The 16,301-nt window shown below is 41.5% G+C and overlaps 1 protein-coding gene across 1 annotated transcript; it reads right to left on the bottom strand.

The window, feature by feature from the left end:
* Positions 1-1,898: 1,898 nt before the first annotated feature.
* On the bottom strand, positions 1,899-13,188 carry tnfsf11 (TNF superfamily member 11). Its single transcript, XM_008327860.3, has 4 exons — positions 11,531-13,188; positions 7,625-7,660; positions 4,270-4,396; positions 1,899-4,142 (listed from the first exon to the last, which is right to left on the bottom strand). Exons 1-4 carry the CDS (start codon positions 11,732-11,734, stop codon positions 3,706-3,708), a joined length of 804 nt encoding a protein of 267 aa, XP_008326082.1. The 5' UTR covers positions 11,735-13,188; the 3' UTR covers positions 1,899-3,705.
* Between the last annotated feature and the right edge of the window lie 3,113 nt (positions 13,189-16,301).

The raw sequence follows: 16,301 nt of genomic DNA, 5'->3' as shown, positions 1-16,301 counted from the left end.
ACTGGAAGCAATTTCGACTAAGACAAAAGCTATGAAATGATATGAAAAAAAACAATTTCATAATGTTTAAATAATAATGAAATAAATTCAAATAATTAATAATTTTATTCAAATTATTCAAATAATAATATATAAAATTATATCATATAAATATACATTGAAAAATAATTCATTGGTTGCTTGTTTTTTTTTTATTTCAATGTACTGCGCATTCCTTTGACTTGATTAACCAAACACGAAACACTATTACAAAATTAAGTTTTTATTAGAACATATACAACATAAATAAAAAAAAAAAAACACATAATGGAAAAAATATCAGATAGATTTTTTTTACAAGTTTGCTACAATCTTGTAGAAGAAACAATAAAAAATAAAGTATTGCTTTGGCTAGACAAGTGCACAGAATTGTCAAAAACAAAACAAAAAAAAAAAACAACACAAACCATGATACATAAATACGGAAATTAAACTGAAGCCCCTGTGTTTGAATAAAGAGAAGCGTGTCTAGTATTTTCTCTAAGTGCTGCGTAATGAATGTCTCAGAGACACATTTTTATTTTAAAATATAACTTGACTTTTACAGCCAGGAGGTCACTGTCACAGTGAGGCTCCTCTGTGCTGCCGTAGCTAATAAATAAATATTAGTGCATATTCCCATTTACCTCGGTGAGGAGCCAAATGAAAAAAAAAATGAAAAAAAAAGAAAAAAAAAAAGAAGAAGAAATTTAAGTTAAAAAGGAACCAAAGTCAACTTGGTTCCTCTAGTGAAGAGGCTCAGACAGTCCAGCTATCTGCTTTGCTTTTGTTGTTGTTGTTGTTGTTCTTCGTCATAAACAAAGACGGCGTTTCTTCCTCGATATTTCCTTTGCCCGGTATTCTTCAGTGAAGCCGCAGCTCTTTATATTCGTGATGTCAAATGTTACGCGGAAGACTACGAAGATCTTCATATAGCTGGAGGAACACAGCTTTGTGGTGATCTTAGTTCTTCGGGCTGCGGTTCCAGTCCCGGCCTTGGTTAAATTAGTTCTTAAGGTTTTGGGGTTTAATGTCAACGAGAACGTTGACGGGAGTAAATCGGCCGTGTCCTTAACTGCCTACAGATCTGCACTGCACTGCGAGTTTGTGCACGAGCATACGTTCGATATTAAGCCAGGTCAGTGATGGGGGCCATTTAAGGTTGACTATTTCCACATTTCACTCACTGCAATTTGTATATGTGGTGGTACACAAGGAATCCGAGGCATGAAATGTTTGGATTCGGCCGCACTCGCTCTTAGCAAACACGACTGTCGCGACTATTTTTTTTCCCCCAAAATTACACATTATTTTGTGTATCTTCCACATAAACACATTTTTTAATTTATTTTTATACATTTTTTTTTTACACAGATTCTAATGTTGATCCACAATTGCAATCATTATCCCAATGTGCTGTACCAGAAATGGGAAAAATAAGGCCCGGGGGCCGGATGTGGGCCGTTCAGCTTTTTGATCCGGCCCGCCCACTTTTTCCAAATTTTTAAATTTATTTATACCATCATTATACTTCTGCCTTTTCCCTGCAATACCCACATTTCTCCAATAGATGGAGTAGAAAATGTTAAAAGTATTTTAGCCATTATGCGTGACTTTTACATGTCATTTATCTTAGTTCACACGATCGCCCCCCCCCCGTTCAATTTTAGGACAATTGTGGCCCTGTGCTATACTATTTGAAATCCTTTCGGAACCTTAGTGACACAAACCGACCACAGGAGGCAGCAGTAGACCCTCAACTCCTGTGAACACGAGAGCTAGGACTTATAAATCTTGGTTTAAAAGATGTTTTAAAGATGTTTAAAAAGGATTAGTTTCCAGTAAAAAAAAAAAAAAAAAAGTTAAATTTTCTTAGTGGCTTTTTTTTCCCGAAGCTTCCCCATTGTCGGACTTGTTTTTGTTAAGATTTCATTTGTCCATGTCTGACACTGATATTCTGGTTCCCTCCACTCCAGAAATTTCCCAAACTTTCCTTTTGACGTGGGAATAAAGTAAGCAGTGTAGAAAAGGCTTATTTTCTACGAACGACCAAGCGTCAGAGTGAGTCGTCCATGTCTAAATGGCTCCTAGGAGATTGGTAGGGCGTCGTAAATCAGCCTCCAAGTGTTTATTTCAGACGACGGCGTTGAGTTACTTACTGTGAGGACGCCTCATTTCCTGCTGCGTTCACACTTACAACAACTTTCAGAGAACCATGCGAATCTTTGCCTAAACGTTCGTTTTTCGCCACGGGTCGGAGGATCGGGGGCCGGAAAACGTTTTTTTGTTATTTTAATTGGGCCTTAATCTGCTGACGAGAAGCAGATGTTCCACGTCCTTTTCTGCCAGTGATAATCACTGATAAATCCTTCCTTCAAATTCCTCACTGAAGGTTCGTTTCCACCAGAGCGCACACAGGTTGTAGTGTCAACCGAAATGGGTTGAAACAAACTGCAGAGCTGTTGTAAAACCAAAGAAAAACAAAGTTGTAACTAAAAGTCCAGTGCTGTTTGGATGAAGTCAGAGCTCAGATCTCAGGGACAGAGCAACAGAGGGTTTGTCTTTTGGACGTTCTCAACCTAGCATCCAAGACCTCGGGTGGAGAAAAGAAATACGAACGACACACTTTTAAAGAATAAACGTACTGGAGTGTTTCACCGCCACCACAGAATATGACTAGAATGAAAAATGTTTCATGTAACTGTAACAACGACTTGTAAAAATTCTTACCACATAATTACTAACCCCATTTTAATGTGAATATTTTTTGTGTGAATTCTCATACTTTCAGAACGAAACTGTTGAAATTACAGTTTCAGAACGTGACCCAAAAAAAGTAATGAAAAAAAGGGAGACCAAAAATATCAATTAATTTGACTTTTGGATTTGACGAACATAGGTCTGTCTTAATAATTGGGATAATAATTGAGAAATAATTGAGAACCACCGATGTAGCCCCAGATAACGTAATTTTAGCCAAAATTATTAAATCAGTTGGATAAAAAAAAAAAAATTTAAAAACTAGCAAAAGAATTTACAAATAACAGTAAAGATAGCTAAATATTAGCCAAAAAACAGCTAAAAGTTAGCCGGAATAGCATTTTAGTCTAATTTAAAAAAAAAAAAAAAAAAAAAAAAAAATCAAAAATGATCAGCCAGAAAGATCTACACAGCATCACAAAGTTTGTAAAGCTTTGGAAAGAGTTAGCTATAGCTGTAGGTTACTTATACTTCAAAGTATTTACTAAAAATATTCACCGAGAATAGAGCTTTGATCGAAAGGGTCGGTCCCAAGGAAGGGAAACATAACTTTAACATTTGCTATTTTTCACTTTATAATTACAATTGGATTTGATCAAAATTAGTAAATTTGATGACATAATATATATATATATTTTTTTTTTTACAATATTTTATGCATTTTGCAACAAAGTTAATATCATTTTATGATAATTGATACGTTTTAACGTGAAAGTTTTGTTATGACACACGATATAAAGTCAATTTTGTGACTTGTGTTTCGACTCCCAGGTTATCAGCCTACGACTCTGATTCCTTTTCATATTTCTGCGGTGGCAGTGAAAGACTCCCTAACAGTGGTTTCATGGCGATATTAAATGTTCAGTAGCATGTCAGCTCTCCACAAGACTGTTCTTTTCATTTTTCTTCTTGGATAAAAAAAAAATTTCAGTTCCCTAACTTTATGGCCCCGAAATACGTCCCTTCTCCCTCCAGGTCCAACATCCAGGCGTTGGACACGTTCACGTACAGCGCGTCTCCATTTTCCAGGTGGACGCCTCGTCCCTGCTGAGCGCAGTACATGTTGTAACTGGTGCTGTTGAGGCGAACGGTGCTGCCCGTCTTCATTAGCATAATGGCTTTGCTGTTCTGCTTGATGCTCTCACGGTACACGTATTGAATCAGCTGTGTGTTCCTTATGTCCACGGGGGGCGCTGCCGGCTGGCTGCTGTCCTCGGGTCCGTGTCTGTAGTAACGGAAGCAGGTTTTCGCGTAGACGTAGTAGTAGCCCAGCTCCTTCACCACGAGTTTGCCCTTTAGGTAATCCATCCTGTTGCAGTAGCCATGATCCTCGTCCCAGTCGATGGTGATGGCCTGCTCGCCCTCTGCAGGACGATGGCACACATTACACCAGTATTGGTTAGACTCGTGCTTCCATTGTCTCCACTGTGTAGAGTACCAAAAAACAACATCCAAGCTATATTCGAAAGAAAGAAAAAAAAGCATACTCACTCTTGGAGTACTCCTGATACGTTCTGATTGGTAGATGAGCCGATGGCAGACCCTCCTTTGGACTTTTACAGCGTCGGTTTTTCTTTGTGCCTTTCAATGCGTTCAGGACTGGCTCCGTTTGTACCTCCTGCAGAAACAAGAGGAAATTGAACTTAGAGCAGGCAGGGGGGGGCAAACTAAGGGCCGGGGGCCGGATGCGGCCCGTTCAGCTTTTTCATCCGGCCAGGCAAACTTTTTCAAATTGTATTTACAACACCCATGTTTCCCCAATGGATATCGTCAAAAAAATCTTTATGCATGACTTTTACATGTCATTTATTACTTAGTTCACACGATCGCTCCATCTATCTGCTCCTGACCCGGCCCCCTCCCCCCTGTTTAATTTTAGGACAATTGTGGCCCACGAGTCAAAAAGCTTGCCCACGCCTGACTTGGCGCAACAGCTGGAAGGATAAAAAAAAAACAATCATCGGTCATAATGCTAGGATCAGAAGATACATAATAATGAGTCAGGAAGTAGTGAAACGCTGGATAAAATGTGGGTTTTTTTTTTTGTTTTTTTTTCTCTTTATCCCTGTGCTGTTGGCAGCCCTGGTTTTAGTGACAGTTTGTGCCTCTGCCTCAGAATGGGTTTTGGGAGAAAGCAATGCTGACCGAGTGTCAGTATCTGACCCAAGGCAGGCTGGAGGAAAAACCTCAGCTCTGTCTTTATAAAGCAACACTATTTTACAGTCTGTCATGTTTGACCACAGCTTTGTTCTCTTGTCTCTCCCAATCTCCCCCTCGCTGAGGGAGAGGGAGACGCAGGACGTGAATGAGCATATATAGACTCTCTCTCTCTGTGTGTGTGTGTGTGTGTGCGACTGCTGTATGCTTTATTACAGTATGTCTCAGTGACAGCATGGCCTCCTGCTGAGAGTATAACCTTTCAGCTCCATTGTGCCCCTCGTGGACCTGGCACAGAAAACACACAATCCTGAATCGTGAATCTGAATCTGGATCTGGGTTGGGTGCACCCTCACCTCCCTCCCCGCCCCGCGTGTGCTAATTCCGCTCACTCTGCCGCCGTTGCGCAGTCTGAGCCGTCGGCGGGCCGGCGTCTTCAGGCAAGACACAGCAGATACTCTGAAGGAAAACACTGTTTCCAGGCAAGTAAACAGTTTCAGCGCCACCGCTGCCAAGTCCCTGCCACATCTGGCACAGGATTCAAATTATCACTAAGTGTTTTGTTTTCTGCTCCTACCTTTACCGCCTCCCACGGCCTTTACGCTCACTCACCAATGATATTTTTATAGTTCTCCTAAGCGGCGATTTGGTCGCTCCGCTCGACGTTTTGATGCGTGGTTTTTTGTGCTGCAGCAGTCTGGGAATAACTACATGACTACTAAATAAAGAAAAGTATTCCGAACCAGATAGGACTGCCCAGGAACATAGTGAGGAAATACTATTTCTGCACTTTGGGAAAATAACAACAAAGATTCTTAAACTTTGACTTTGTTGATGATGGTAAAAGTGGATAGAAAAATGCAAAGTTGCTATTTTTTCCTCAATGGAGATTTGATTTCAATCAATTTGATTTTATATTCAACAATTTCAAGGGTTTCATTCAAATTGTTTTATATTTATATTGACTGTTCTACGAAACGTATTGTCTAATACTAGAGTGCGAAGGCCAGGTGTGTCAAACTAGATACATCTTCATATTCAATGAGATATAATTTCACAAATCATCATGAAAATAAAGTAATAAAGTATAAATCAAACGGGCCGGATTGAACATCCCGGCGGGCCGTTTTTGGGCCACGGGCCTTATGTTTGCCATCCCTGGCGTAGACATATCAATTTTTTTTGTTTTTTTTTTTTTTTGCTCTGAAGGAGCAGCTGTGGACTTGGGTGCAGGAAGGGAAAGTTTTCCAAAGCAACCGGAAAAGATCTGTCTCACAGTGACACTGGGCCATAACCAGACTTTTCATCGGTGACCACACGTAAGACTGTGACCTCATAAAACCTCAACCCTAACAAACCTATTCTGTTAAGTGAGTGGAATGATGGTGTTATTAATGAAACAACAGAGGTTTGGAAAGTGAATATGGTAAATAACATGTGGCAGGAAAAGTTTTTACGATGCCCCGAGGGTTCAGAGTTTGATTTACTATTTTCCACTGTGCCCTGGTATTTATCTCATTAGGAGCCAGCAACAACGAAACAAAAGAAAGAAAAGAGAACACACCTGAAAACGAAACATTACCAATGCAGAAAACCACACACAAAGAATTGAAATTAGTACAGTGAGGCAGATTAAGGACTCGCCGCGGCATTCCGAGATGATCCCAGGTCATTCCAGCTACGTAAGCTCCGAGACTAACAACAAGATCCACCGCTGTGGCCACAGGACCAACAACCCATGTTTCACGACGCATCCGAAAGGTCTGACGTACGCACCACACACACGCACACAATCATAACAATCTCTTGGTGCTTCCCCTGCACGGAAGTATCTGCTCATCCTCAAGACGTTTCAGCCACAGATGAAGCTTAGTCTCTGGCATGTGCGCATTTTAAGAGTCGGACTGTTTGAGGCAAATCAAAACTAAAAAAAAAAAAAAAAAAGGCGGGTCACCTGACTGCACTGGAAACGCAGCTGCCACGTTGAGTACGTTAAAAAACACCCGAGGCTGAAGACTCTATACAGAGCTCAGATTTTCATCGCATCAGATGTAGGGAGGTCCGATAGCATTGGCCGACAGATATTATCGGGCTGATATTAGCTTAGTTATGTAATACGGTAAGAATCGTTATCGGTTAACCGTTGTCAATAATGAAACCTGACAACGCAATGCTCGGGTTTCTCCAAATATGCTCGAATTGTTTGTGGGGTCCTAAGACGTTTATAGTAGTTTTAAACGGTTACATCGGTATTGGTTGATATCGGAATCGGAAAGAAAGTGTTGGGACAATACCAGCATTTTGGATATTGGCAATAAAATTTTATCAAACGTCCCTAATCAATCGTCTCAGAGAATATTTGTGCTTTTAAATGACAGGAAAAAGGAGGTGTTGATTTGGAACTTTACACGGGAACATTTCTAGATGGTAGTGTTTGAAATCCTTCACTTCATTTTAATCTTAGTGCCGTGAACCAACAACAGGAGGCGACAGTAGACGAGCAGCTGCGTCCTTGTTAACAGTATCCTACCAAAAACAGTGAGATAAAATTGTGGTCGACAACAATGTTGTCACTGGAAATCTCCCTGTCTGGGTTTTGCTGACCCAAACAATCTCGTATCAATCCTGCTTGAACTCTTTTGGCATGCGTGCGTGTGTGCGTGTGTGTGTTAGGGAGTCAAAGACTAACCTCAATTGGCCGATGAGGAGCCGTGGACAGATCAACCTGGAGACACAAAAAAAAACGAGAACAAGTTAGAGACCGTTTAGTGTAGAAACAATGTTTATAATTAGATGAACACATCATGGGGCGAGAGATGGAGTCAGTTATGAACGTCGGTTATTTTTCCACTCCCCTCTTCACCTCAGCAGACCTGCTGTACATTCTCTCCTGCGTCTTCTCCAATTTTAACAAAGACATTAAGACAAATTGACCACAAGTTGGTTTTGTTTGTGCAACCTGAAGAACACACATGAACACCACAAATTGACCACAAGTTGTTGTTTTTTTTTGGTGCAACCTGAAGAACACACATGAACACTCATACACATACACACTCACAGATACATTCCCCGTGTCTGAATCAACGCATTTTGTTGTTGTTGTTTTTCCCCGAATCGTTCCTAAAAGCCACCGATTCCGGCGCATTAATGAGCAGGCACTCACCGTGTGTGGTACCGTTTCCTACATTCCTTCACCTACAGGACGTACCGCAGGTGACTGAGGGAGTTAGAAATGTGAGCAGCTTGAAGCTTAGCATGACCTTATGCTGTGGATACATGGAGCCTCAAGTCGAAAAAGGGACACGGACCAAGTCAAGGTGAAGACTAACATCTTTTTTTTTTTTTGGGTGGTGTTACAGTGGATGCTCCCGCTAAATTCTTTTTATTATAAAGTTTACTCAGTGCTTCTTCTCACTCAATAAAGTCCACGGAGAAAACAAGTCATTTAGGTTTTAAAAGAACAAGGAACCTATTAGTCTGCCGATTGAGTCATTATTAAATCTGCAAAGACTTAGACTTGTCCCTATGACCACTCGCCTGAGAGAGTGATGAAGTTACAAGCAGGCAGAAATCCAGATAAAGCACTGAAATTATTTCTAAGACACTGTCGACTTGGCAACTGAGTTGAATTTTATCAGCAGATGTAAAAAAAAAAAATCTGGTTTTTATGTGTCCGTTTTGATCACCAATCCAAAGAGAAAATTGGGCCTGAAAGTCTCTCAAACAACCACCAAGACAAACGTCTGGTTTCACTTTGCGTGTTTAAAAAAAATCATATGAAAACAGAGAGGAGTTGGACGAGGTTTCTTGTCTTTTTATCTGTACTTTAAGATGCACGTACCAAATTGAACAGATTGAAAAATCAACTCTTGACCTCGTGACTCGGAATGTCAACAATCTGGGAAGTGTAGTGTAGTTGTGGAAACACAAGGTCATAGTTGTATCTCCTTTCACTCCGGTGTTTCTCCACTCTGGCCCAACTCCAGTAAACATGACTATACACAGCAACATGTTTATGCCAAAGAAATGTACCACAAAATCACTGAGAGAAAGGCAGGCAGAGATGCTCTCAAGGTGAATTAGAGTGCAGATGTGTAACATGCTCAGCCAGCATCCCCTGGGTCTGTGAACCAAGCTAAGGCACAGAGGCTTCTCATTGGACGTCAAGAATAACTGACTTTGGCCACTTGACACTAATCACCAACAAAAGTGTACTTTGGCTTTATCTTAAGTTTAAAATATCAGAAGACACTGTTAACAGCTTTACCGAACTGTTAACCACTCTATACGAGAATATCGAGACTTAGGCAACAGTGAGTACTGGTCTACTACTGGTCCCTGAGGTCCATTTATGTCACAAAAGTGATCTAAACCAGGGGTTCCTAGACTTTTCCATCCCAAGGCCCCCCAAAACAGCCCATGCTTCCTCATCATCTCCTTTGCAAACCCACAGACAATGCTACAAAATATTGTTCACCTTTTAGAATGTATTTTCTTCTAAACATGTTTTCAACACTGAATATTAAAACTGTCGTTCTGCTCCTTCAGTCTATTGCTTGTCAAAAACCTATCCGCGCAAGCTAGCAGCTTTAAACCGCCAGGTATTCACAGATTATGACATTGTAATGCTGAAGTTGCAGCTGTCATACAAGATGTGTTCAGGTACCATCGGAAACTTGAGAATGGGATGGTAGGTGACATGTTGAACGGTTCAGGACAAGTGTTTACAGAAAGAATAATAATTGTAAAAATTATATTTTTTGGGGGCGGGGGGGTATATTTCTCAATGTTTTGAGGACCCACATATTTCGCTAACTTTAAAACATTAAAGTCACAAACGCATTTATTCAGTGTAAAATAAATAGCAGCGCATGGAAAAGTCAAGGTAATTTTTTCTACGCACTTTAGCATGTAAGTTTAGAAAGAGATTTAAACTTGTCTTTTCTGTTTGTTTGAAGGTCTACATTTTCTTTCAGATGAAATGAAAGAGGCTAAAATTCAACTTCTTGTTCTTGCCTGTGGGTTTACATTATTTCTTGTGTGAGAGAACACTCCAGGATAGAGGTTGCCCTTATACCATCTTAAGTGTCAGTATCTGGTAAATCCATCAACATAAACTACTCCTGTATCACAGATGAGCTTGTGGAAACACGAATATTATCAAAATGCACAACAACAAAAAAACAGTGGATTATCAGTATCAGGATGCAGTTAAGCTGCTGGTACCGATGATCTGCCAGGAACAAACAGACCAGGACGCAAAGCCTTAAAAGAATGCAGATGAGTATCTGTGTGTGTTTGAGTTACAGAGCGCCTCTGCTTATGCTTCCCAGTTTACAGCTTATGACAGACAGGCTCTTAGTGACAGATCTGAGCTGCGCGAGGCATGTAAACAGTGGAGCAGTGTGAGTGAAAACATCTGCACTCTTACAAACACAACCCCAGACATCTCTTGCGTTGTCCTTTACGCGGATGATATATGCAGCCGGGCAGATGCAGCGAGGGAGAGTCTAAGACAAGACGCAGTCACATGAGAATCCCTGCAGTGTGAGGAAAAGTTCAACAGCAGAGAGGCTTCTTCTGAGAGTAAATATCTGGAGGCATTTTTTTTTCAACAAGTGGAGGGGGGAAAAAAAAAAAACATAAGGTTTCATCATCGCAAATTAATGGCTCTCTACTTTGTATTAACACACGTAGTTGAAGACTGCTTCAAAACACTTTTTTTCTTTCACAATTTTAGTTTTTTAATTCCAATTACTGACTTTTTCCTCACCATTTTCTTGGTAAAGTTAACATAATTATAATTTTTTTATTGTTTTAATACAACAATGACATATCAAACCCTCACTTAAGAGCCTTTAATTGAGACCTTTCAAATCACAACGCTCAGTAATGACAGTGATTTACACAAAGACTTCGCAACCCAATTAATAGAGTAACTAACGACTATTAACAACCAAGTACTTCAATTGTTTTAATTTTAGCCAAACTAGGCTCTAATATTTCATAATACAATATAAAAATGTTTCTACTTACCTTCTAACATTCAAAACAAATGACCTAAAATACTGAATAACTGTCATTCAGTAACCTTGAACGGTTTTACTTTAATTAGCTTTTAATGACGACGCACTATTTGTTTCGCGGCGCTTTTTTTGTTTCGAGTGAATAAAAGAACTTTTCATCACACCCAGTGTGTTAAAGAAGTGTACACCAGCCTCAGCAGCAGCATTAACAGCAGCAGCATTAACAGCAGCAGCAGCCCTCTGTTCTGTCTCTGTTTTCCCCGTGTTCCTGTCTCTGGCTCAGAGCTGAGGCACAGGAAGCTATGTCGCACAGACGCTGGCACCACTTTCTGCCTGCTTTTTGATCTTCCTTTGTAACGCCGCAATCGCACACGACGCCACATTCGAACTTTACCACAGCTTACGCGTTTCGGGGAGCTATAAATATCAAACAAATAAACTTTTCGCCGCTAACATGTCTGACTTGACGGCTTTGACGCATGGCAGCAGCGCGGGAATCACCAGCCTGTTGCTGCTGAAGGTAATGTTTTTGAAAGTGCGAGCATGAAAAGTGGCCGCGGACTCACCTCCTGCAGGTAACCTGTCAGGTGCAGTAATATGGCCACGCTGGACGCCACCTGGAGCAAACCCATGAGAGCCAGGGTTCCGAACAGGAGCGGTCGGTACGTACAGGTCTCCGAACTATGGGCCGGCTGGAAACGGTGCTGCCCGGCCTCCATATCCACGCTGCTCCGCAGGTAGCCTCGGTACTCGCTGTGGGTAGCTGCCATGACGCGCTCCGACCGTGTGTTTGCGTGTGCGTGTGGGAGTGTGTGGAGCTCAGCCCCGAGGCCTGGTCCAGACTCTCTGAGAGGAGGAGAGTGAGTTAAGAAGTGTCTATGATCGAAAATAGTGGGAGGATCCACCCAGGACTCTCTCTCTCTTTCTCTCTTTCTCTCTCTCCCTCTCTGTATCAGTGGCCAATCAAAAGCTAGCTGCACGCACACTCACGCATACGCACACTCTCAGCAGGTTAATCTGGATCTTTGATGGCAGAAAGAAGAAAAAAAAAAGATTAACCATTTTTATTCTCTAAACAACGTGTTCACAGTCCACACTGACGCGAATTATATTTTACAGCCATAGTCTGGAACTGGAAAATACAGACAATAAAAAAAAACACTGAAAACAGAGGCAATAGTAAGACCACACTATTGGTGGTAAACTACGATATGGCCCGTTCAGATTTGGAATGTGGCCCATCAAACATTGGTACAAAGTTGTTCAAACTGCATTTTCAGTTAATGCCACTAGATGGTGTGAATACAATAAACACTTGGCTGGACAGTGGGTCTACCATCTACTAATTATGCTACACTTTGTCTTGCTAATATCATTTTAAGATACGATCGAGTGTGTATGCACATTCCTACACTTTTCCCCTGTTCATGTCAAAATTTCATATTTGGGTTATACAAGTAAAACTGACCTGACTTGACCTAGCAAGAAGCAGAATGGATTGTTAGGTTGGCATGTGCAATGTTAATAGAACGTTGACTAATAATATAGATTGTTATGAATGTATGATGGTGATCTATGGGTAGATAGGTGAGTAGATATACACCATGGGGAGGTACGTTAGAAGTCACACAGATTTCCAGGTAAGATAGGTGGGTATTTATAAACTGGAAGCTCTGCTGGGAGAAAAATTCCCAAGTGTTTGTGGTCAGTCATGTCATCGCAACTAAAACTCTGTGTTCACATATTCAACCGCACTCCAAAAAAAAAAAAACCAACAACAACAAAAAAAAAAAAACAACATGATGCTATTAATGTACACACAGGTTATTTTAATCCGCTTGCATGTAGGTTCCGCTAAAAACAGACACAATGCGGTATTGTTGTGTCATCCTTCAGCCGGACCACCTCATTAAGGTCTGAGGGTCCACACAGAGTCCAGTGGTCGCATGTCAGCATTGTCGCACTGTCTAAACGGGGCAGCGGCCGCTGTTAGCACAGACAGCGACCTCACTGACCTTCTTACACCGACAGTCCTTCTGCTGTTTGTTTTTTTTTTTATCCTGACGTAATAATAACAACAGAAAAAATGCAGAAACATCACAGAGAGTGAACTGTCATCGACAACACCAGACCAAGAACAACAAGAGCAAGGCAACAAGAACGGGAAAACATTGCATATACCGGAGGTCCTCGGTGAACGACATCCTCAACCTATGACCCCCCTCGACCTCCTTTGTGGATGTCACCATCTCCCATAAACTCATTCAGGAAGTCTTGTTCCATTATTCCGACATATGGCATCTGTCAGGTACACTTGAAGTGATATTCAAATAGGTGCAATGACTACGGTAAACCAGCCACTAGGGTGCACAAACCATCATTATTCCGACATATGGCAGATGGCGAACTAGTCAACAAAGGGGTCAAAAATTGTACTGTTCCTGGGCTTTTTGAATCAGGTACACTTGAAATGATATTCAAATAGGTGCAATGACTACGGTAAACCAGCCACTAGGGTGCACAAACCAGTGTGTCGATAGTGTCGGTCCCAAGCCCGGATAAATGGTGAAGGTTGCGTCGGATGTCCCAGAACTAATTATTATTACATTGTCAAGGAAGTCAAGTATCAAACAAGTAGCTCTTTGTATTACTAAGCGCCCTTGAAGTAGCTCTCAGTTTCAGAAAGGACGGTGACCCCTGTCCTAGATTATGATGTTGCCAGGGGTAGATGAGTAACAAACGTACCTAGGTGAGTTCCGACTTGGGGCGTAAATCGGTTTACGTCTCACTGCCGGAACAGAATTCTGACGTGAGTTGATGAGCCCCTTGTATTTTAAAAGGTATCCAAGTAGGTTGGGTGGTACTTTGGCCCAGAGGTAATGTCTCTGTCATTGGTGGAGAAGCCCAGGGTTCACCTCCTGGGCAAGATCCAATCCCGGTTAGGGCAGTTGGTACCTTCCAGTGGACTCACCACCCACAGGAAGGTTCAGGGGGGGTTGGTACGGTGCAGTGTGATTTGGGTGGAGGTCATGGAGACTGCTGCGACCCGGTAACGGATAAGGGGAAAAAAATGGATGGACGGATGGATAGTAGTTTTCTGCTTTGGGTAATACGGTTTATCAGGAGCCGAGGGTTAAAGTTTTTAGCTATAGTGAAGAAGCTGACTTACTTCCTAGAAAGTGAAGTTTTCTCCGGAGCGAAGGTTTAGTTTGGAAGCTTGATGATTCAGAGGAGGGAGTTAGGGTTCATATAAGATTTTTGGGTTGAATTTGTAGGTGCCAGAGAAGTCGAAAACCATCCAACCAACCTCACGGTGCTACAACCATTTACTACGCCATAATGATGGGCTGTCCGACTGAATTGAACCACACTGATGATTTGGCTGATGTTCCTTTTCAAACCACATTCTCCCCTTCTCTGCCCCTCGCTAGAGTTCTCGAGGAAGTCTGTACAGAACGTTTGTCTTCTGAGATATGCATTTAGCTCAGTCAGATGTTATTCTTGCTGCAGAGACACATATGGTCTGTGTCATCAATGCCGCGTTCCCCTCTGTCACAGCTCCAGTGATCTTGACTCTGGTGCTCGTCCTGGACCTGCCGTTCTCTTGGTACTGCATCTCCTGGATGTATTTTTTTCGTTGAAGTGCAGCCCTTTTGGCCAGGATGCCATCAACACAACTGTGAGAATGTGAGTGTAGCTGTGGGTTTCCTGTGACCTCAGCAGTTTTACAGAGTCTGGAGGCTGGAGCAGAAACCAGGAGGAGGAGGTTTAAATCAAATCACATGTCAGATTTGTTTGGGTTGCATCCAGTGGCATTTAAAAAAAAAGATACCCAGGGGAGTGGGGGGGGGGGGGGAAAATGAGAATGACCAGGCCCAATGAAAAAACAATAAAGTCTGCTTTATTCTGCACACCCACATAAATAAAAATAAAATCGTCACCTAATGAAAGTCACCAACGTGCTGTCACAATGGAAAAGCTTTTCCGATTCCGGTAACTTTGTAGTAACTTCAGTAGCCAGCAGCCGACCAGCAGAGGTCAGAAATGTCAGTTTGCCTGACAGTATGATTAAACAGTGTACATATTGTACAGATAGCTTAGACTTAAGTACTTCAAAAAAAAAAAAAAATTTGGACTCATCCACTTAGGGGGCCCTCTGTCTCAGCTTCAAGCCCCGGGCCATTTCCTGGTTGCATCACACTCGATCCTGTAACTTTTGGAACAACTCCAGACCTCAAAGTTTGGCTGCACACAGACTGCCAGAGAGTGGAACACGACGCCGCTTTAGATGATGACAGGCAGCCAAAATCCCTCAAGGTAGTAATATATATGTATATATATATACATGTGTATATACAGTATATACCAGATTGGATATGATGATAAGAATGAGAGAAGAGATAAAACAGCATAGACAACGGAAGTAATAACCCAAACTGATTTTTTTTTATTATTATGAGTAAATTAATATCTCAATTAGGAGAACATCAGTCAACCGGTATCCATCCTGCATGATCATTTTAAACGATCATGTTTCGGTTACAACAGAGAGATGACGGTCCATTAGATCAGTCAACACAAAAGTAAACCCAGCTAGTGATAAACGTCATTAAGGGCGTTGTAGATAATAGGGCAGATCCTGCTTTAATACCGTGTGAATAGGCCGTAAGGTGATGGAACAAAGTAGTCTGAACAGGAAACATTCTGTTTACTGTGAAGGGAAACGTTGTAACAACGACACCGCCAGGACGGCAGCTGCAGCGCGGTGCCGTTCGTCTATCGAGTGAACATCTGATAGTGCTAAAATATTCATGTGGATCAGGTTCCGATTTCCTCCGGAGTAATGGTGGACAAGCTGTGGATGGAGTCGTGGAGTTGGACACACAATGGGACAAAAAAAAAGGGTAAATCATCCTCTACTGTGATGCAGGGGCTTCTCGACTTACATTGGAATAAAATTCATACGGCCGCAACGTAACTCGGAACCCATGATGATATGGGTCAGAATTCCAGGATCGCATATCGAAAAAAAAAAAACAAACAACTGTAGTCTGTCTGATCTGATACCTAAGCAAAGAACATTCCTGTCTCGGAGATCCAAATTATCAGCTGGCAACCGCTCTACTGAGAATGAATGCATGTGGGCAGGGATGGGCGTAAAAATAAGGCTTTTATGAAAACACTGACATTTTTAAAAATTGCCAAAACCAACACAAAAACAATTCAAAATTGCTAAATTATGTTTAAAAAAAAAAGAAGGTAAGAAAGAGAAAAGGAGGTAGCAGATCGACATTGGTATCGGACATGAAGAACTTGTATCGAGCCATTCCTATCACA

This window comes from Cynoglossus semilaevis, chromosome 16 (assembly GCF_000523025.1).
Source record: "Cynoglossus semilaevis isolate Cse_v1.0 chromosome 16, Cse_v1.0, whole genome shotgun sequence".
NCBI classification, from domain to species: domain Eukaryota; kingdom Metazoa; phylum Chordata; class Actinopteri; order Pleuronectiformes; family Cynoglossidae; genus Cynoglossus; species Cynoglossus semilaevis.
The sequence above is the reverse complement of the archived record's forward strand: the minus strand, read 5'-3'. Positions and strand labels throughout refer to the sequence as shown.